This window comes from Pinus tabuliformis, chromosome 4_1 (genome assembly GCF_031772625.1).
Source record: "Pinus tabuliformis cultivar Carrire ecotype Pingquan chromosome 4_1, CPIR1, whole genome shotgun sequence".
NCBI classification, from domain to species: Eukaryota; Viridiplantae; Streptophyta; class Pinopsida; order Pinales; family Pinaceae; genus Pinus; species Pinus tabuliformis.
Genome location: NC_142303.1, coordinates 930907394 through 930931792, shown reverse-complemented (window position 1 = coordinate 930931792; position 24399 = coordinate 930907394). Strand labels below are relative to the sequence as shown.

Below are 24399 nucleotides of genomic sequence, written 5' to 3'. Positions count from 1 at the left end.
CAGAGATCTTCTCTAAGAAGATGACACATGAGGTAGCAGATCTGAACACAGGTGATTCCATCACCATGGTGTACCCATCACTGTGTTGCACCCATCACTATGCTACACTCATCATACTACATCCATCATGTTGCATCTATCACCATGCTGCATCTCATCATGTTGCATCCATCATGTTGCATCTATCACCATGCTACATCTCATCATGCTGCATCCATCATGTTGCATCTATCACCATGTTGCATCTCATCACCATGCTGCACCTAGCTAGCTATCTAATCCTCAATGAACCCATGATTATAGCTCTGTCCATCTCTTATTGGAACATCACCATACAGCCCTCTAATAGTCTGAGATCTCAGCAGTATTACACACAACAGCTCCATACATAATGCTAATGATATGAGTCCTTAAATATCCATACGAAATTGACTGTGATGTTATGGCCTGCAGCCTAACACACAGTCTTCAGGCAACATATTCATTTTGCTTGTCCCTTCACACAGTGACCCAATCAGACTTTATGCAGCAGCCTTATTGGATACTTCTGCCTAGCATAACATACCCAAACAAATGGCCATGTTGTCACCTACAGCAATGTGGCATAATCTCAGTGGCTAGGTGACTGTGTAAGGCTGCCTGTGACCATCCTCCTGTAGCTATGGACAGTCACCCTTAACTGCGGATGGGGTCACCTCTTGATCTGCGGTTTAGAACAGCAGATAGGAGCCTCTTCTTAGGCCTCCTTTACTACGGATAGGACAAAGACTAGAGCTCCCTTTAGCTGCGGATTAAAGCCTTATTGACTGCATCCTAGTGCACATTTAAATGTTGTTGTTTGGAGCCTCCTTTAGCTGCCTATAGCACCCTCCTTGACTGTGGCTAAGATGTGCTAGTTCTCCTTGCTTGAACAGCGCCTAAATTACATCTTCCCTTTGACTGTGACTAGCTGTGTATAGAGGATTGCGGTTAGGGCTTTTATGGATCTTCCTTTAGTTGCGTCTAGAGGCTCCCTTTGACAGTGAATGGAAGCCTCCATCATGACGGCGTTAAGTGCCTCTTCTTGTTGCATATACACCCCTAATGAGTGCGGTCTAGGATAGCATATTAGGGCATCATTTAGCAGTGGTTAGGGCTTCTCTATACTAGCGTTAAGGCTAGCTTCATGGACTGTAATTTAGGGCAGCGTAGGTCTCTTTAGAAAACCCTTTCAGCTCCACATCTAGGGCCTCTCCTTGACTGTGATTAGGGCTCTCCTTGACAGCATATAAGAAGTTATCTCCTCCATGACAGCGTTAGGGCCTAGGGCATCCTCTAGGACATCATAACATCTTAAGATCTCTCCTCCCACCAAAGCCCAAAGACAAGTGGAGAGGAAGAGATCACAAGAGGTGTGTATCAAATGACTTAAAGGCCACCTCTATTTATAATAAAACATGGAGGACAAGTGAGGGCAATTTGGTTGTTGGCCGACCTTGACGAATTGTCACATAACACAAATAAATTCATATCTCCATGAATACATGTCGGAATCGGATGATCTTTAGATCAATCCTACATCTCTCGACGAGAGGAATCCAAGAAAAATATTAGCTGCCATAAATAAGTAGACCCACATGGAATTTGGCCCTAGTTGCCAATTTTAACACTCCCTCTCAACTAGGGAGAACTCCATCTGCTAATCCATCTGCCAGTCAGTATTATCTCTGCCATCAGTGCCCTGCACTACTCTACTGAACCATGAAAAAGAAGAAGTGATTGAGAATGTATCATACCATTCTCTACTGACCCGAAGCCAGTCCCATATAAAGAGACTGTCTCATAGCACTCTTACTGATCCGAAATCAATTCCAATAAAGAAAGTGTGTCAAACCACTCTTATTGACCCGAAGTCAATTCCAAAAGAGAGTGAGTTGTATCGCTCTTAGTGACCCGAAGTCAGTTCCAATTGATCCCAGATCAATGTCATCCTAGCATAGGGAGTACGGTAGTTACACGATACGTCCATCGGTATTATTATGGTCCCTATCCTCATTTCCCTACTCATTGGCCAGATGAGAGGTACTTCCCATGAGTCCCAGACTGCATGGGTAGGATGTCTCGGCAGGAGAATGATGAACCACTCATCCTGCCTACATGTCGCCAGGGGTATCCCAGGGGAAGGCTGAACGACTCACCCTGTACACAACAAATCACTAGGGGAAGGTTGAACCACTCACCCTATGACTGTGTCTCGACAAGAGAAGGATGAACCACTCATCCTGCCTACATAGCAGACCACTAGGGGAAGGCTGAACCATTCACCCTATAGTTGCTCATCGCTCCATGAAGTACACCCAAGCCCCCCGGAGCTCCCAGAGCTCAATGTCCATATCATATAGGACCCTTAAGAGAGAATCTCTCCACAACTCCTAGTTGTTCTCGAAAATTCACGAATTTGACCTTTCCCAGGGGTTTCATTAGAATAACGGCGACCAGCATATCAGTCATGTTGACCACTGGAGTGGCACCTGATGATTACATGAAGACTCCATGCCCAAGGATGATCCAAAGGACACTTGTACCATCAGATATCGTCAGTCAACAGAGTTTTTTAACTCTACTTCTATCTTCTCATCATCTTTCTTATACCTAGATTCCACACCCTACAGAGAATTGTAATAAGTGATACTAGTAATGATGAGTTTTGAGTCTGTAATAGGCCTAGGATGTTGGAACTCGATCATCAAACAAGTACACATTGGAGTGTTTTTTTATATGGTTAATTATCCCTTCTTTTTCAGAGGCGGATAATTTTCTGGGTTTTTTCACTCACGTTTTATCCCAAAGCCGGGGTGACAGTTTGAAGGTTGAGCCCCTAACACATCTTAGTGTCTAGAGTCGATGTATATTACCATACTAGATCACACACAAAATTTCGTGGAATTTGGTTAGGTCTAGGTAGTCATTTTTTAATTTTTTAGATTTCCCGCAGGTCAAAATTGCAAATAAAATTGTATTTAAATTGTAATAAGTGTAGTCTAGAGATGTTGTATGGGATATGAGTAATCAAAATTACACCTCTCACCCTCAACTTTCTACTATAACACACTCTGAGGGGTTAATAATGTGTTTTGGACCCTCAAAACCCACTTTTCCTAAGTTTAGTGGGAAATCTGGCAATTAATTAAGTCAGAAATTATATAAATGGAGAAAAATAAATATCCACACATGCTCAATGTTGTGGAAATGAGGTGGAAAATTATGGGAGAGTTAAAGTGAAGTCCCAAGGTGATGTGGACTCCTAAAATCAAGGAAAGGACATGTGCTCAAATAAAATTGAATTTCTCGCATTAAATGAAAAAGCTGTTTGGAAATTTGAATTTGTGAAGTTAATGCACATTTGGGAGGATTTGAGAGAATATTTGGTGGAGATTTTTGTGGGAAATTGTCCCAACATGGATTACCACCCATATACACTTGCCGTTCCGGCACATAATGGAAGAAGAAAATAATGTCCACTTGCCAGAATTCGATTTTTACACTTGGCATTGGAGCTCCATTCAACAAATTCGAATTTCTCTTTGGGATTGTCACCTCATGCCACTTGTTTAATCACCTCTACATTGGGATTGGCTCCAATGCCATTTGTCATTGTCATTCTTCATTGGGATTTGCTCCCAACTCTCTATATAATAGAGCCATGGGTTCTCACATTGTATAATATTGTTACTAGCTATTGTGCTTGCGGAAGCATCGCTGCCTTGTACACTTTCAAAAATATCAATAAAGACTTTGGGCTTTCATTCATGAGGTGTTCCTCCTTTTTGAGTGTGATGAATTGTTGAGCATTGGTATAATTCCTTTTACTCATGCTTTAATCTAATTTGCTTCCGTATGCTCATGTAGATTTGTTAATGTAGAGCTATCTTGCATTGACATTTGATTTAGAAGTATGCTCTAGGTATAGAATGTTCTAGTTGGTTTTAAATAAATCTCTAGAGTTTCTTATCATTGTTTATTGCTAAATCTATATGGAACTAATTCTTGATTGAAGTTTTGTAGAGGGAACATCTTGTTGGGATTACATAATCAAGCGTGAGGGGGAGTCTTTGGAGAGACCAACCCACTCTTGATAAATTCTTAAAGGAGCTCTCATTTGTTCTTGGAACCTTCATAGTCTTATCTTACAAAGTGGTTTTGCAGGGATTTCGACACATAGCTTGTACACAAGCCGAGAACTTCTAAATTTAAATCTCTTTTAAAAAACATTGTACTTCATTTCTTTCATTTGCTATCTAAGAGCTTGAAGATGGCTAAGCAAAAACAAGAGTTTACTCTCACTCTTTAGCTTAGCCTTTTGTAGATTATAATTGTCCATATACATTTTATCTTGTTGATTTTTCCATTAATACTTAACTTATTTTGCAGTCATTGTTTGGATTGTTTGTTAACTCTTGTGTGGCAGATTTTGAAGAGGAACTTCCCGCAACATCTAACAAGGGTTTGCAAGACTTGTGGCAAATGTTGGGGATTCGATTTCCAAGGATGTTGTGAGCCCTTTTGAGGCTTATTTTGGCCAAGTCGAGTTCACTAGAGGGTTGGCCATTTTCCTCTCTAAGCCGTGGGCATTTGGAGGAAACTCACACCTTGTTTCCCTTGCATAAGTTTTGTGAGATCTTGTCACTACTTTCTCAAGAAAAGAGGTCTAGTGTCCAAGTTTCAAGCAATTATTGTGAGGGCTCTCCTTGAAGTATAGTTGAGAACTTTGAAGGACCCTCTTCTCATTGTAATATTAATAAAAAATCTAACTTGCTCATGGGAGCTTGGGATTTCTCCCATGGTATCCTATCTCCCCATTTAGAGGGAGGCTTCTCTTGGGTGGATTGGCATTTGCATGGTTTAAGCTTTCATACTTCATTCACTTACATGCATGCTTTAATTGGGAATTAACACAACCTCACTATCACATTTCATTAAGTTACAGTTTGTTACAAATTCATTTGAGCTTTGTATTTTCTTTCTCATTGTTGCTTGGATCTGCAAGCTTACACTTTACTTTGGGCAATTCATCCTTTACATACAAGCATTTTATATTCTTAACAAACTTTGATTCGTTTCCATTGAGCACTTGAATACATGCTTCAATTTTATGCTACATTGTTATCTTGAATATTGGAGCAATCTATTGTTATTGTCTATTTGAAACAAATTTTACTTTCAAGCAAATTACTTGTATCATTTTAATTCATCGATGAAACACATACAACACTTGTAAGCTAATTTTATTCCTCTAATTGAAGTTATAATTGCAACTTATGTTACAATTTATTGTCATTGTCTATTTGAAACAAATTTTACTTTCAAGCAAATTACTTGTATCATTTTAATTCATTGATGGAACACATACAACACTTGTAAGCTAATTTTATTCCTCTAATTGAAGTTATAATTGCAACTTATGTTGAACACTATTTCATTTTCAAGCATTGCAAATCAATCTCTTTGAAACATTTGCATGTATCATTATTTTAGTTTGGAGAATTAACACAATTTGCATTTCATCTAAGCATTTTAGTGTAGGAAGGCCCCAAGCCTCATTAAAATTTTACCTCCAACATAAGTTGGTTGAAGTAGACATCTTAGAGATCCTCTACTCTTCTATTGACTCCTCACTATGAGATCCATATCATTGGGCGAGGGTGAGGTCTAAGGATTTTAAAGTTAAATTGTAATCTTGTTGTAGAGCTAATTAATAAAATTAACCAAGAGCACTTTCCATTACATTTTCTTTACTTGTCTCTTGATGGTTTGAGTTTTTATATGCAAAGTCTATTCCAAAAGCAAATGCCAAATACTATAATCATTTCAAACAAGTGTTTTATTTTCATGTTTCGACTCTAATTGCATATTGATGTCTTGGTTTAGCACTTCCTTTCTTTTACATTTCCAAGTTTACTAATTTTTGGGTTTTGGCAAGATATGTTTCACATGTTTTGATTTATAAAGTTGATTATCTCAAAAGCATTTTGTATCTTACATATCTTGTGCTAACAATTCTTATTTACATTTCAGGGTGACTTTGTTTTCTCTTTTGAGAGCATTGCATTTTACTTTGAGCAAATTCTTTATAAGGCACTGATTTTATGGTTTTTAATCATATTAATGATTGGCATTGTTATTTCAAGTTGCTCACTTCATATTTGCTCATAAATCCTTGAAAGTAATCCATTTTCACTATACACTCTCCTAGAAATTCACATCTTTTAACTTAACTTTTCATTAAGGACCACCCCCCTTAGCTAACCTAGAAGATAGCTCAAACGGAGAGAGTCGAGATTAGTGTGACAACCCCTTCTCTGAGTTCCCTGCCACCAACCACACCTTGTGGGGTTGAAGGCTTTTCTCACTGACTTGTAGGTAGGTGTAGGCGGCAGGGTCAACAAGTCCCAGAGTGATGGAGCCTTCTTGCTACCCGTTGTACCATATCCTAGATAATGTGGTACCTATTGTCTATATGCTTGGAGTGATCATAGAACACGGGATTCCTCAACAATCGAATCCCCCTCTGGTTGTCACAGAAGATCACGATGATATCCAATACATGTCCAAACAGCTTACTGAATAGCTTCCACAACCAAACAGCTTCACACGAGGTCATACTCGCAGCGATGTATCTGACCTCATCGGTGCTCAAAGCAACCAACTTCTGCTTCCTGCTCATCCAAGATATTGAAGCAGAACCCAAAGAGAAACAGCACCTAGAAGTGCCCTTGAGATCCTCCACACTGCCTGCCCAGTCAGCATTCAGCTTCATATTTCCGGCAGTGTATCTCAATCCATGAGAGATTGTGCCCCAAAGATATCTCAAAAGATTCTTGGCACCAATTCAGTGAAGCTCAACCATATATGAGCTCAACATGCTAACTGCAAAACATATATCCGGACGGGAGTTCACCAAGAACATTAATGCTAGTATGAGTTTATGAAGCTCAAAAGCATTTCCCAAATCAAGTCCGGCATCACTACCGCATAACTTCTTAAAGTTAGGCTTCATCGAGGTAGTCACGGGCTTACAGTTCACCATTCCAAATCCAGAATCCAACTCCCTCTTACTTTTGCAAATGAGAAGGTTTGCACCTATTAGAAAGAGGTCATCCTCATAAGGTGTCAGTATGAGAGGTCTATCATCCACAACCTTCAAGCAATGGTTTGGATCGGCTTCACTCCTAGTGAATCTCAGCTTCATCAAATAGTTGTTTATCCTTTCATACCAAGCCCGGGGTGCTTGCTTCAAACCATAGAGGGCTTTCTTCCACCTGCATACATAAAATTCTCGATCATGAATCTCAAACCCCTCGGATTGTTCCAAATTTGTGGACTTGCTACATGAGGGGAATGGTCCCCTTGTAAGTTTTCCTTCGGTACATCTCCGACATGTACCTCCATGCTCTTCTTGAATTCAGGTATCCCTGTCACTATCTGACTCACATCAGGTAGGGCCCCAAGAAGAGATGTGTCAACTAACATGGTCCCCAATCGACTTTCTGCAACTTGATACAAATTGCCAACCCTGAACTCAAAAGCATCTTTAAAAATTCCTTATCCACACACATACCTTTCCATTGATGAATGCCACCTTTGTCTTCCATTGCCGAAATGGACCCCGGGTTCTTCTTGAGATAAGGTACACTACCTTGATCCAATTGAAGAGATTCCATATACCCTTTACGGGATAGGTGGCATTGTCTCCAAGAATAATCTCCATGATTGTTTCCTTCTCTATCAAATTAGAGAGAGCTTCCTTGAATCCAATGAAGTGCCTTGAGGCACCACTATCAATTTTCCCAACGAGTCCGGTGGAGAGGGCCGACATAAGATAATACTCATAAACAACATTTAATTCTTCATATCTGGAGTTCCTTGCTTTCCTTGAAGAGTCGGCCATTTCCTTGATGACCTGCATTCCTTTTATTCCTTTGTCATTGTACCTGTCATTCCTTCGACCCCTGGAATGGTTGTTATCGTCATCAAGTGATATGTCCCTTCTATTCGAACACTCCTTCGCATAATGGCCAGACTTGATGCAAGCAAAGCATCTGCCTTTCCTTCCATCCTTAGATCCGGACTTCTCATTGAAGTGACCTGTAGGTAGGCCACCAGATGTTTCTGCTGCGCCACTTTGATAATCTCTTTTGCTTCGACTTCACCCTTGGTGAATTTGAAGAGGGATGAGGAACCCATTGAGTCTTTTGTCCTTTCCAACTGTCTTCAGTGATTGCTCTTTCACTCTTGCTTGGGCTTTGTCTTCACCTCAGCTCTGATACCATGTTAAGTTTTGGTATGTTCTATGCTTAGAGCAATTTATTTCAATTTTTCCAATTAACTCAATATCTTTTCCAGATTAGCAATCACACCAGCATAATAATAAATTGCAGATAGAACATAAACATAAATCGCAGAAGACAAGCCAAGACAAGAGGACACAAGATGTGGTGCCAGCCAAGGACAAACCCCAATGTGAAGAAACCCTTGATCAATTCTTCTTATGTTCTTCAATAGTTCAGCACAGAGAGAGATAGTACATATACTTCAGAAGTCAACATTTTGACTTGTCAAAATACGAGCAGAGATCTTCTCTAAGAAGATGACACATGAGGTAGCAGATCTAAACACAGTTGATCACATCACCATGGTATACCCATCACTGTGATGCACCCATCACTATGCTGCACTCATCATGCTGCATCTATCACCATGTTGCATCTCATCATGCTGCATCCATCATGTTGCATCTATCACCATGTTGCATCCATCATGTTGCATCTATCACCATGCTGCACCTAGCTAGCTGTCTGATCCTCAATGAACCCATGATCATAGCTCTGTCCATCTCTTATTGGAACATCACCTTACAGCCCTCTAATAGTCTGAGATCTCAGCAGTATTACACACAACAGCTCCATATATAATGCTAATGATATGAGTCCTTAAATATCCATACGAAATTGATTGTGATGTTATGGCCTGCAGCCTAACGCACAGTCTTCAGGCAGCGTATTCATTTTGCTTGTCCCTTCACACAGTGACCCAATCAGACTTTATGCAGCAGCCCTATTGGATACTTCTGCCCAGCATAACATACCCAAACAAATGGCCATGCTGTCACCTACAGCAATGTGGCATAATCTCAATGGCTAGGTGACTGTGTAAGGCTGCCTGTGACCATCCTCCTGTAGCTACGGACAGTCACCCTTAACTGCGGATGGGGTCACCTCTTGATCTGTGGTTTAGAACAGCAGATAGGAGCCTCTTCTTAGGCCTCCTTTACTACGGATAGGACAGAGACTAGAGCTCCCTCTGACTGCAGATTAAAGCCTTATTGACTGCATCCTAGTGCACACTTAAATGCTACTGTTTGGAGCCTCCTTTAGCTGCCTATAGCACCCTCCTTGACTGTGGCTAAGATGTGCTAGTTCTCCCTGCTTGAACAGCACCTAAATTACATCTTCCCTTTGACTGTGATTAGCTGTGTATAGAGGACTGCGGTTAGGGCTTTTATGGATCTTCCTTTAGCTGCGTATAGAGGCTCCCTTCGACAGTGAATGGAAGTCTCCATCATGACTGCGTTAAGTGCCTCTTCTTGCTGCGTATACACCCCTAATGACTGCGGTCTAGGACAGCATATTAGGGCATCATTTAGAAGTGGTTAGGGCTTCTCCATACCAGCGTTAAGGCTGGCTTCATGGACTGTAATTTAGGGCAGCGTAGGTCTCTTTAGAAAACCCTTTCAGCACCATGTCCAGGGCTTCTCCTTGACTGTGATTAGGGCTCTCCTTGACAGCGTATAAGAAGCTGTGTCTCCTCCATGACAGCGTTAGGGTCTAGGGCATCCTCTAGGGCAGCGTAACATCTTAAGATCTCTCCTCCCACCAAAACCCAAAGACAAGTGGAGAGGAAGAGATCACAAGAGGTGTGTATCAAATGACTTGAAGGCCACCTCTATTTATAATAAAACATGGAGGACAAGTGGGGGCAATTTGGTTGTTGGCTGACTTTGACGATTGTCACATAACACAAATAAATTCATATCTCCATGAAGACATGTCGGAATCGGATGACCTTTAGATCAATCCTACACCTCTCGACAAGAGGAATCCAAGAAAACTATCAGCTCATAAATAAGTAGACCCACATGAAGTTTGGCCCTAGTTGCCAATTTTAAAAAGCATGCAACTATGGTGAGGGAATTAAATTCATCGAGGAGTGTGCTTAGTTGTTACACCATGCATGATCCAAGCTCTACTAAGGACACTAGTATGAAGTGGCTTTTTGAATGTGGATTCTGTGCTCTATAGAGTTTCTTCTAGTTGGTGGTTCTGGTAGACCCTCCTACTCTAGAATCTTTGGTTATATGTAGAGACCAAGGTCCCATCCTTGCGAGGATCTTGTCGGGCTTGCTAGCAATTCTTGCAGGTCTCCAGGGTTTTGGTCATTGGGCAATCTCTGGGTTTGTCTCATTACTTGCTCAAGGAAAGAGTGGCTAATCATAATTGGTCTAGATGCTATGTCATGTACAAATAACAAGAGGTGAGGAGAAGCATAAGGAGGTGTGCAACAGATATCAAAGGCATAGTGTGCCCTCACCAACTCCTCTCAGTGGTGGTTGAGGTGACAAGAAGGATGGGACAACAAGTTCTTCGTGGAAGCACAAGTTCAAGATGATCAAGCAATGGAAATCAATATTTCATTGTATGCGCTCTAAGAAAAAGACCAAGCACATCTTGACCTTATGCATAGTTGCCAAAGGAGGTATGAGGTGGTAGACAAAGTGGACTCCATGTACGCACTAGTTTCCAGCATTGTGAACCATCATCAACTTGGACTCCATGTACTCGCTAGTTTCCAGGATTGTGAAACTCAACCAACATCAACTTCTAGCTCTCCCCATGCACTCATGCTCATCCAACATCAAGGAGGAAGCATCAACAAATTCGTCTCCTTTCATTGTGACCACAAACTCCATGGAAGAAGAAGATATAGCAGGTACTTCAGCAGACGTGGACATGCAGCCAGCGAAGCACACCACAGAGAACCAAGTTGGAGAAAAAGAAGATGCCCCTCGTGGGCAAACTTAATGCAATATTCTGTGTTTGGTTACATGCTTCGACAGAAACCCCTCGTGAACCAAACTAAATGCAATTTCCTGTGTTTGGTTACATGTTTTGTCAGGTAGCTTTTCTTTTAAATCCGTGTAGGGCAATATACTTGCCAGATCTATAGTCATAGGGTTTGAGTAGGACAGACAAATCAGTTTTTGAAGGGAAAAATTAGCTTTTTCGGATCATTATACCTGCAAGTGGTGGTCAGACTCTTCCCTTTTTGTATTATTAAGCTGTTCAGTTCAGCCACAGCTCTCTTTCAGACAAATATTAACCATTTCTATTTTTTTTCAAATAATATTTCAAAATCATAAAAGCCGCCGATAAGAAATATGGTTAATTGTTGCATATCAAAACTAGCCAACTGGTTCTAAAAGCAATAAAACTCTGACCCAAGATCAGAAGTACAACCCAGATATGAGTTTGTGGTCTAACAGCAAAGTGGGGAATTCTCCGGCCAGTTTCGAGTTCTATCCCCGCTAGGGACAGTAACACTCTTCCAGTAACTATTAAATAGAATTAAAACTATTTGGATCTCGTGCCTTGGAGGCGCTAGATATTGTCCAGACTGAGCTACGGTCGGATCCTCATGCCCAGGTGCCTACTTTCAGCTATGTTTCTTAACTATACGATAGACTTGTATCTGAGTCTAATGGTACCAAAATACTCATTTGCACCTACTAGTGCCAAGCAATAAATAAAAATTAACTTTGAAAACAGAGTTGAACTATAATATAAAGAGAAGAAATGAGTGACTCACATGAAAGCCCGGACCATTGATTTGCCTTTACTGTCTCCACATACAACGATCCGCTGTCCATCGGCAGACCACTCGAGATCATCAATCCTTCCAGCGAGAGCCTTGTACTCATATTTGAGAGTATGATCCGAACCTCGTCCCCAGATTCGAGCTGTGCCAGAAGTGTCCCCTGATGCAACCCACTCTCCATTTGGTGAGAAGCGAGCCACAGTTGCAGGATATGAATGTTCTCCATAAACAGAAGCTTCCAGGGGATTGTCCAGGTTTCTCATGATCACGGATCGGCCATTGCAGTATATGATAGAGTTGGTCTTCGCATCTCCTGCTATGAGAATCCCACGGCCCCTCTCCGTTGAAGGAACGCAGGAATGAGTCTCAATGAGCTTGGCCATACTAATATCCGAAATCAATCAACTCGTATGCGAAAATTAAGAGAAAACAGGTTTATGGGTAGGATTATGGGGCCTTATCTGCCGATTTTCGGTTAAATTTGAAGGAAAAGGAAACCAGAGGGATTGGACCTTCGATGGCTTGTCTCAGAGGGGTCGATTTGTATGCTAAACTTTGTGCAAAACAGGGCTCATGAGTAGAATTTGGAGGGCTTATCTAAGATGGGTCAGTTTTTTTCTGCTAAATTGGCGATTAGCTTTTTAAGTGCGATTGGCTTCAAAGCCTCGTAATCATATCAAACAGCAGAATGAGAGAGACGAATAGACTACGCAGCAGTGGACGGAATTGGAATCTAGAAAGGGCTCACGCGATTCGACCGACACCAAGAAAAAGGGCCTGTAATGGATTGAAACGTTCAGGGAAAAATGCAGGGAATGACTATAAAAACAGCACACAATTTAATTTAATCACAATATGGTAATACTTCTGCAATTTACAAGAAAGCTACCATGTGGGTAGCAGCTGGTCAGTCTAAAAGCATATTCTCGTGTCGTCGCCTCCTTAAGTTGATGTAATGCAATGCGCTGATATCATATACAAAACCAACTCGCTACAATAATTCTGCTCTCATTGTACGTACGTTAGATCTGACCAGTATTTTGCCTCATTCCCCTCATGTTTACAGTTCCAACCAACTTTTAAAGCCATGTAATCATCGAGGTACTTAATATTAACATTGAAAATCGTTTGCCCATAAGGATACACATCGAAGTAGATGAACTTTTAGTCATTTAAGGAGCCCATTTTCCAGCTAATAAAATATATGTCATCATCTAAATGTTTTGAGTTTTAAATATATTTTTGTTTGTTTTGGGTTTTAAAGATAATTCTGTTTAAAAAATCTGTAGCCGTAAATTGTTTAGTCAACCGAATTGAATGTTTGGTCCATTTATTTGGTAAATAATAAATTAATTTTTGCATTTAAAAATGATATTTAAATAATGAAATATTGTGATTTTATCTCCAATTAGGTTTAATTTTAATAAAAACTACCCAAAAAAATTAAAAAATTATTTTATTAATAATTTAATATTTGGTTAATTTATTTGGTAAATATTAAATTTATTTTTACATTCAAAAATACTATTTAAATAATGAAATATTGTGATTTTATCCCAAATCATGTTTAATTCCAATTAAATTTTTCAACAAAAAAATTTTAATAAATTATTTTTATCAATAAATGTATATTAGTCTTGAGAAAAGTTAATTTTACTATGAAAGAAGTTAGGTTTTTAATAATGGTCTTCTAAGAAGCCCAAGCTTCTTTATTTATGAGAAATTCTTTTTTGTTTTTTAATGGCTAAGAGCATGTGTTTCTTTCTAAGAGGGGTTCAAATCCAAAGAGGGTTGGGTATGTACACTTCCATAGAGTTTGTGGATAATGAAATCGCTATAAAAAAGGAGTATCTACTAGCACGTGGCATCATTTGCAAGTTAATGGCTTATAGCCCTAGTTTAGGCATATTGGATACAAGCTATTTTGGAATTTTTTTAAGAGAAATTAGATGATATTCATTCATATGTATGTTATGAAAATTTGGTAGTCAAACTTCAAACCCTGCATAGAAGCTCTAACAACAACCTCATTATGGGTTAGACAATACAATCTTCCTTTGGAGTATTTGGATCATGCAACCTTAACTCATAATGTAGTTTTTGGATTATGCAACCTTAACTCATAATGCAATATTTGGATCATGCAACCTTAATTCATAATGCAATTTGTTGGGTGCATACCTCTCCTTGGCTTCAAAACCAAACACTATGATTTCACTGCCTACATTAGGATAATGTATATGTGCATAGTTAAGCAAAAGACTTGCTAACCACTTAGTGATGGAATGTGGTGATTGAAATATGTCCCAACCCTTGGATTACGAGTATTTTCTTTTTCATTGCAATGTTTGCTTCAACCGTGGTCATGTGGTAGACTCTTGTTTGAAATCTATGCCATCTCTATCTCCAAATGGAAAAGTTCAAAAGCAGTGGAAAAAGTCAAAACTAAAAGACCATTTGATAGATCCAATTAAGACTCTTAGGGCTCAGTACTTGCTCCTTTAGCAACCACAGCTACTATAATGCATAAGGGCAATGGAGAATTCATTTTCACTAATGTGGTCTAAGAGATAATCCTTATCTAGTTGATTAGTCTCTAAAATGGGAAAGAAAATACAAGAATTAAATTTGTCATATCAAGAAAGGGAGCCAATTTTGATGACTTCAATAGACATAGAGAAACGATTGATGATGTAGATATAATGATAGTGAATAATTCATACGTTGGTTGGAACGCAACTAGGAGAAATTCAAGGAAAAGGGTCATAAATGAAGCTTGATTGCTTATTTTAAACAAATGGAGATCCAATTACCTTGTGTTAACTAGAGAGATGATAAGGAGAAAAAGAAACACCTTTGAATGTCTAATTATGAACCCTTAGCTAGCAAAGAAGCATTAAGTCATCAAAGGAAAATACTTTGAGAAAGAAGGTCTTGTCAAGTAAGATATTGTCAATAATGACATCATGACAGTAAGGTGACCCTTAAGGGATGAATACTTCATTCTAGTTTTTCGAAGGCCTTGTTTGTTAGTTTGGGTTAATTTGTTTTGGGCCTTTCGTTCTAGCTTTGGAAATTCTCATCCGAAGTTAACCCTCCATCTCTTTATAAACCCTTAGTTGATGAAACAAACTCAAGCCTTCGTTTCCTTATTAACCCTTAGCTAACAAAGTGAAACCAATCCTTTATCTCCTTATCAACCTTAGTTAGTTAGTTAGGTGCATAATCTTAGTTGTAACTAACTATACAAAATCAATCAAAGGGATAAAAAATGAATATCAAACCCTTGATCTAAGTTTGTATGTATCAAAACTTTAAAAATATTAATTATGAATGTGCATTTTCTTAATTGCAATATCATTCGTTTAATTTTTTTTATTTAAAAAAAAATGTCCCTTAGGCTCTCCTTGTGTTTGCAAATGAAAGAAGAATATGTCATCTATAGATAGTCGGTGATTCAAAGGTTATTATTCACTTGTTCTAAGGAAGAAGGATTTTAAATACTATGATCTTGGAGCGATGGCATAAATGGATTCACGAGTTGCAGGAATCCATGGAGGGAATTGAGATTAATCATATACACAATATCTTTAATTAGAAAGTGAATCTTTTGTCAAAAGAGTCTCTTGCTTTTAATCATGAACTTTTGGTTATTTATAATTTTTTGATGGGAAATTTCTCCCAGAGATGTTCTGAATGAGTACTGAGATCATCCATGATATAATTAAAACTTCCAGATGAACTTGTTGTAGTTGTTCCAAGACTAGCAATGAAAGATCAGATCATGTTGTGAGGAGTGGATAAGTTTTGTCTTTTGTTTCTTGATATGTGTAAATTCGAAATGATCAACTATAAAACTTCGTTATAATTCCAAGCCAATATTTGGCTCTCAACCCTTTTTTGTATGATTTGATTCTTATTAATAATAATTATACGCCTTTATGGTCTAATGAAAAATAAATCAAAGTTAGATGTTATAGGGTTTATGATAGACCTTCAACAATTTATTGTGTATAATGTTTGTATATATAATTTGGTTCTTATGAATAATGGTTATATATGTTTTTTTGTTCATTGAAAAGAAATAAAAGTTGGATGTTATAGTGTTTATGGGAGTTCGTTAACATTTCTATATAATATATATATATATATATAATAAAGTGTATATGTTTTTTTTGTCCAGTGAAAAGAAATAAAAGTTAGATGTTACAGGGTTTATGGAAGATAAACCTTAAGTGTCTACAAATAGTGTCATTATATGGGGAATTTTAGAAATATTGCATCTATTTTTAAAATCAATGTCGTAAACCACTATTGTGTATATATATATATATATATATATATATCAAATAAAGTGTATATGTTTTTTTGTCCAATGAAAAGAAATAAAAGTTAGATGTTACAGGGTTTATGGCAGTTAAACCTTAAGTTTCTACAAATAGTGTCATTGTATGGGGAATTTTAGAAATATTGCATCTATTTTTAAAATCAATGTCGTAAACCACTATTGTATTCTTAAGGATGGACCATAGTAGTTAAGTTTTTGCAAACAATTTCATTGTATGGAGAATTTTAGAAAATATTGCATCCATTTTTTAAATCAATGTTTTAGACCAAACTATAATATTCCTGAGCATAGACCACCATACTTTGGTCCCAAATGGTGATTTTAAAAATGAATACAATATTTCTAAAAATTATCTCATACAATATATGTGTATATATGATAACTTAATGGCTTAACTCAAGTTGTTCAAATAAACTATCTCAAGGAGAGTTCATGGTGAGGACTCTAGTTTTAACTTTGATAAGGTTTAGATTCAAAGTGAATCCCATTGAGTTGCCAATTGATATTTCACCTCGGGGTAGAGGGCCCTCCATTCAAATATTCCAGGGAAGAAGGAAGATCCCACAAAGTTTTCGTTACAAAAAAAAATTATAAGTGGTGTGTATGTGTGTGCACAAACTGTTGAATTCCAAGGGTTTAAGTTAGCTAGTTCTCACCAATATTATTAGGCATTTGGTCAGTTGTATGCTAATATATCCATTTGAATCCCCCTTGGTTAGGCATAGTAGTCTACATTGATGAGTTTATTGTGGATGTCATCGCTGAACGTGGGGAAGCATCCCTTGGGTTTCCCTTGAAAACAAATATATGTGAGAAATCCCCAAGGGCTTGCTTAATTGTTTGAACCATCTATGCAAGACATGTTACCAATGGGGAGTGGATAGGTCAAATGTTCAAATCCAGTCAAATCCCTTAGGTTTATTAATCACTATTGTGGTTGGCGGTTAAGCCTCCCTCCATTTGGACATTCCAAGGAAGAGTGCAGATCTTACAAGGTTTTCTCTGAATAACCTGAAAGGGTTAAATCTATTGGTTAAATGATAAATACTCAAAGTTTTGTGTAGGAGATCTCTAGGTTGATTCCCCAAGTTGGATGTCTCTATTGTGTGCCTCACTCAATGTCCCTACTGGGTTAGACATATCAACATCGGAATGTTTGCATTGGGTATCATTTGTAAAATCTAGAGAAATACGAAGAGTTTACCAATAAAGTTTTTCTCAAAAAAGTAAAAATAAAAATAAAAATAAAAACAAACACCTTATTTTTATTAATAGTTACCAAAATGTTAAAAACCAAATTTCATTAAATACCAATTATGAATAAAGTTGTATAAATCCAACTTAACTTTAATATATCGTAGAATTTTGGTTTTAAGTAAAGAGAAGGCCCTTTGATATCATTGTTATGATAGCAATTTTATATGGTTATGAGATATGGGTTTATATTATTTTGTGGGAATTTTTTATGAAAGTAAAGAAATCCAACAACACTTTAAATAAAGTAACTTTATAATTAAGTGTAATACACGATCATATCCTTTTTGTATAAGTCAAATTTTAATCCATTTATAGAAAGGCTATGATCAAATACTTAATCTACATGTACACACTAAGTCCTAATAAAAGTTATTTACGGCTTTAAAAAAGTTAAAGTAGAGGTGTTTTTCGCTTAACCCAATAGGTGATTTACATGAAGGAGGACACCCTCCGAGATATCAATACTATTAAATGTAATGTCATAATTTAATTTAAAATGAAAACATGTAGTGATATGGAGATTAAAAATAAGATAAAGCTAAATTAATACATATAAATTGTGAACCCGGAGTTAAAAGTTCAAATTTATCTTTCCATTTTTACAATCTCATAAAATAAATTGTTTTGTCTAAACATACTTGATTTAGAGCTTTTCTGACCATCTTCTTCCAATCATTCTTGCCCAAAATCTAACTAAAAGTTTAGAAGAACTATTGGAATTGCAAATATCAGTTGTTGAAAGTGCACAATCTAGGTGCAATAAGGATTTTCTAGGATTTTGAATCCATTTTTGCAATGATAAATGCAAATTCAATGATAAAAAACTTCAATTCCAACCATTCTTCTAAAAGCATATTCCAATGATGATTGTTGGGAAAAGTCTAAATTATAGAATGTTCAGACTAGATATTGCTAAAGATAAAAACAACTTTCCTTGAACTTCATAGTGAACAAGACATTTGGCAAGACCTAAAATCCCTTTTCACAAAAAAATCTATGAACTTTGGAAAATGAAAAAAATAGAGGATGAAAATCATTTTCTCTTTGAATATCCAACATAGAGACATCAAATTTATTTTTCAAAACATTTATAGCTATTGTATATCCATCTTAACTTGAAAGCTCTAAAAGACTAAAAGGAAGCAAAAATAACTAGAAATAAATTTCTTAGTACTTACAAGTTTGAAAGTCGAGATGAATATAAATGTATGTGTGTGTAAATTAACATTTGGTGTTATTTTAAAAAATAAAAGGTTAAATTACACACACATACAAGGGAGGCAGGAGTGGGAGGGGTTATTCTTCGTACCGATGAAAAAAATGAGTCTCAATATGCTTGGGGATTGGGCATTGTGTCCAATAATCAAGTTGAATACCTAGTGGTATGGAAGGGCATGAAACTAACACTAGCTAAGAATATACTTAAATTATCAACGTTTGGAGATTCAAGGCTCATCATCCATCAATTGTCGAAGACTAAGGAAATGCTAAGTCCTAGACATCCTCCCATTCTTCAAAGGATTATTTTACTATCAAGGAAGTTTGAACAACTTGAATTCTTTCATGTGTACATGCACTTGAACATAGTGGAAGACATAATGTCAAAAAAAGGGGCTACAATGGAGCAAGGAAGATTAGAACTAGAACAAAGTTTGATTTGACACTCACCCATACCTTAAATATGAGCAAAAATCAAAGTTGTTATAATATAATTTTCAAAGGAATCAACAATATAATAATGGTTCAAGCCTGCGAGGTGGATCCAACCTGTTGACCATTGAACTACACTTGCATACTCCATGCCCGAGGATATGTCAAAGCATTCTTGCACTTATAGAGTTACATATATCATCAAGTCTTCTAAGCCCCTTCCTCTCTCTTCTTCTTCCTCGTACTAATATTTTGCAACCCTACAAGGATATTGTAAAGTGATGCTAGCATGATGAAATAGAGTCATGTAATAGGCCTAGGTAACTTACGACTTTGTTATCAAGTGAGTTTACTCAAGCGAGTTTTTTTAACTTAATTAATTATTTGTGCTTTTCAACGCTTAATAATTAATTGAGCTTTTTCTCCCATATACAACCTAAAAGTTGGAGTGTGGCTTGATGGTAAGGCCTTAACTGAGTCCTAGTGTCTAGAGTCAATGTATATTACCATGATAGATCACTCGTAAAATTTCGTGAAATTTGATTAGGTCTAGGTATCATTTTTTAAATTATTAAATTTTTTCGTTAGACGAGATTTTTAATAATTTTTTTATAAAAAATGTAATAAGTGATGTATAGAGAAGTTGTAGGGGGTATGAGTAGTCAAAAGTGGACCTCTACTTGTCAAATTTCTACTAACACACACTTTGAGGTATGCAAATTCACTATAGACCCAAAAAACCTACTTTTTCTTAAATCTAATTGGGAAATGAGAAATAAATAACCCAAAAAATTAAAAAAATCCCCACGTGCTCAAATGATGTCGAAATGAGATGGAAAATAATCCCATGTCAAAAGTCAAGTCATATCGTGAGTTGGCAATCAAATTATCCAAGGAATAAAGTCATATGGAGAAAATCAAAGTTGGTGGGCTAGAATCAAAGGTACGCACATCCTCTTGGGAGATCTATTTTTCACTTGGGAAATCAATGCATTAGAAAAGATTCGATAAAATATTTGGTGAGATTATCATGGATTATTGTCTCCATAATATTTTACAAAAATTACACTTGTACGATGTTATTCATTCCAAGCTCCACGCAACAAATGAAGACAACAATCTACAATAGTTTTGAGCTTCAACGCTAGGTAGTTTGGTGATGATTTTACAGAAATGTCATCACAACATGGATTTCTAGCAAATCTTGGTGGGATTTTCATGGAATTTATTCCCCTTTCCACCCACATTCTTCACACTTAACATCTATAGCAAGGAAATTTGTTTTTGCACATGGGCAGAAGCTAGAAAACGCTGCCACTTACTAGAATTCATTTTTACACTTGGATAAAGGCTCTCCAATAAAAAAATTCTAATTTTCCTTGAGATTTTCTCTATCTCCACTTGCCATATGGATTTATCTTGGGATTTTCTTTCATTCTCCTATTTAAGTGAGCCATTGGCTCCATTGTACTCATGAAAAAATAAGCTTTTGTGCTTGGGGAGATTATCGTGCCTTTTACATTTGCATTTATATGAAATAACAAGACTTTGGGGTTCATATGTGGTCTCTTACTTCCATCTCTGTGGCATGATTTATGATTATGTGCTTACATTATACTTGCTATAATTTCTATTTGTCATTTCCATTAGCTTCATTGATTTACTAGTGTCTAGCTACCTTGCACTAGTGTTTGGATTAGAGAGTTATTCTAGAATTGGAAATTTTAGTTAATTTTAGGTTGAATTGCTAAGATTTCCTTTTCATTATATTATATAATCCCAAATTGAGCTAGAAAATTGTTTTGAGCTTGTCTATATTTTTTTGTAAATTAGCTCTCAAGCATGAGGGGACATTGTAGGTTGGATTTCCCACTCTTGAGGATAAATTAGAAGCACCCGCATATTTGTTTTTCCCCAAGTGTCATCATTTGGATTAATGCACAGGGATCTCCCAAGACTTGACTTGTAACAACTATCTACCTTCAAAAATATCTTTTCCAAAACTTATTTTAAGGATAGGAAAAGAGATATACTCTAATCCTTGGTCTAGTTTCTTTGTAACCACCCCCTCCCACATTTGCCCAATTTAACTGGACTGCTAGGGTAAACATGAGATGAAGAGTTACTATGACATGACCCGACCTCCAAGATTCAATTATTGAAATGGGGCTGACAACTCACAACTCATTGACATCCCTCAAGGCTTACAGGACACTTAGGGACCAAAGAACCACGCCAAGTGACCAAACCCTGAGATGGATAACTTTTTCATTCTCTTGGGCCCACAACCGCACACACAAGCTGCCTTCCCTATGGTTATAGACCAAAATTTCCAATTCAAAGGATGTGGTCTTGAGACTTGAGCCACTTTTCTAGGCCAGCCTCCAGACCACTGCCCAAATTTTTTTGTAACTTATCATAGTGATAAATGTCATAATAACAATGTTATTCATACAAAACTTGAACAAGAACTTGACGTAACTAAGCCTAACCATGACATTCATTATGTCAAACATATGGTGGACATGTAAACTACAGGTCATGAATGCATATTTGATCATAGGAGTTTGAAACTTGTCTGAGAATCACCAAGAAGGTCCAATACCCTCTCATAATAGTTGCAATAACACTTGTTAGCCCATGCATTCATTAACCAAAAAATACCTATCAAATCCCGAACAAGTCATAGATAGATAACATTACAAATCCAAGCTTATAACCAACATATAATTAGATTAATAACCATGACAGAACAACCATTAAAGCTACATAATAACAAGTACAAGTACTCGTGAATCACAATAGAGAAATAACTCTTACTAACATATGCAAAATCCAACCAAGTCAGGGACTTTCACATATCACCCGACCATAGATTGGGCTGAACCAAATCTTTCTTTCAGCTAATCACCCTTGTGCCATATTCCAAGCATGAATGTGGGATCTCAAGACATAAACAACTAGGGCTTCTTGGAGATTAAACCAATTCCACCCTTAGGCTACTGTAATCTCGCCAAAATCGGTCAAGAGATCAGAAATCCAAAACAATCTTGGATGCCTCAAAATTTCTTCACCATTACCTTGAGGAATTTGTTTGTCTCCACCCACCTGTCGAGGCCTTCCCGTAGATTAAACCACCTCCTCTTCCAACTCTTGGGAATTTTCCTAAGACCACCTCACTCGATTCCAAAACCTTCCGACAATCTGAAGCTCAACCAAGAAAATAATCCCATCACACCATGGTTATCTAGGAAATGGCAAGGCTAGGTTGGAAACATTGTCAAACTAGGCAAAACTCGTGCCAATGACATCAAATTAACCAAATACACAAATGCATGTACCATGTATTCACACCTCAGCTAGGAAATCACACATGCAACCCGTTACCTACAAAACCCTCTTATTGAAGTTGCTTGATCCAACCTCTTTGCGTGTCCTTTACTTTCCTTGTCTTTTTTTTTTGTTTTTCTTGTCTTTCCTTTGCTTTGCTTTGCCAATGCTATAGTGCTTCAAGAATACTCTATGTGTGCCAGAGTATGAGAGAATAAAGAGAGTTCCAAAACTAAATTGACAAAAGTTGTGAACTGATCCTCATAAGCCTTTTTATTATTAAGGCCTCTATTTCCTTCATTTTCCTCTATTTTCCTTCAATTTTCCTCTCATGCAAATCTATGACCCTTCACGTTCCTTTTCTCATATTTTCCTTTATTTCCATAACTAATTGCCAATCAATGTCTCTTTTCCCTTTCCAATGCCTTTGTCAATTTATTTAGCCATAATAAACCAAAAGTGACACCCACTAGGATGTTTTGCCCAACATTTAGCTTAGAATACATGTCCCATGACCTTGGTCTTATTTTGCCTTTATTAACTTTATTACATTGACTTTTAACTCGGGGTGTTCGAACCCCTCCCCCTTGGGGACACGTCCTCGGTGTTCTATGACACCTATGACGAACAAAAGCGTTGAAAGCAAAAACATATTGCCTGTGGAGCTTTATAACTTAGCTCGATGCAGTATTTACAATAAACAATTGTTGAAAACCATGTTCAACATGAAAAACGTCACAATCATACTACGCATTGGAGCTTTATAACACATCTCATTGCGATTCTTACAACCAAAACTCATTTACCTCAAATGACAAATAATGAAGGATACAAAGCCTACATTTGATCATCCATCTCCCATGTAGCTTCATCAAGCCCAAAGTGCTTCCATTGCACTTTAACTTGCTCGATTGCTTTGTTCCAAAGCATGATTTATTTCCACTGCAATATGCATTGAGGTTCCGACTGGAATTCTCCTTCTGGCTCCACCTATACTGCATACCATTCAATCACATGATCAACATCCTTCACATATCTTTTAAGCATTGAAACATAAAAAGCATCATGGACTTTCATTGTTGGTGGCAAAGTAAGTTTGTAGGCCACTGGTCGAATCATCTCAAAGATCTCAAAAGGCCCACAATACTAAGGTTCCACCTTGGCACATGATCCAATCCTCAAGGACATCTTCTTGGGTTTGATACGCAAGTACACATGCTCCCCAACCTGAAATTCCTTAAACGCCTTGGGTTGATCTACATAACTCTTGTTCCTGTCATGTGCTCCCTTTAGATTCTTCTTGATAACCTACCTTTCCTATCCATCTCTACTAACATATGCAGTCTAATCAGTACCATATTCATTAGATCACTCCAGCTGATGGGAGTATTACAAATATGCCCATAAAGTGCCTTGAATAGACTCATCTTCAAAGATTCCTGATACCCATTATTGTACACAAACTCTACCATCGAAAGATACTCTTCCCAATTCTTCTGCTAATGCATGACATACATCCTTAGTATATCCTCTAGAATATTGTTGACCCTCTCTGTCTGCCAATGATAGGTTGTACTAAAATCCAACTTTGTCCCCAAACTTGCAAACAACTCCTTCAAAAACCTAGAAGTGAACTTGGCATCTCTGCCTGGTATGATCTTCTTAGAAACACCATGAAGTCTTGCTATCTCCCTGATGAAGACCTGAGCTACCTCACTGGATGAATTAATATACTTCACCCAAATGAAGTGAGCTACCTTGTCCAACCTGTCAACCACAACCATAATGGAATCATGTTTCCTAGATGTCTTCGGAAAACCTGTAATGAAATCCATAGAAATGACCTCCCATTTCCATTCCAGAATTGGAATCGGTTGCACTAAACCACCTGGATGCTTGCACTA

The 24399-nt window shown here is 37.5% G+C and overlaps 1 protein-coding gene across 1 annotated transcript in view; it reads right to left on the bottom strand.

The window, feature by feature from the left end:
• The window catches only part of LOC149179206 (transducin family protein / WD-40 repeat family protein), a 133959-nt gene extending 120902 nt beyond the window's left edge, over positions 1–13057 (bottom strand). The window contains exons 1-2 of the mRNA XM_089420563.1: positions 12800–13057; positions 11902–12687 (exon numbers count right to left, since the gene is read on the bottom strand). Coding sequence (XP_089276689.1) covers positions 11902–12293 — 392 coding nt within the window. The 5' untranslated portion in view covers positions 12294–12687; positions 12800–13057. The remainder of the gene's footprint in view (positions 1–11901; positions 12688–12799) is intronic.
• Between the last annotated feature and the right edge of the window lie 11342 nt (positions 13058–24399).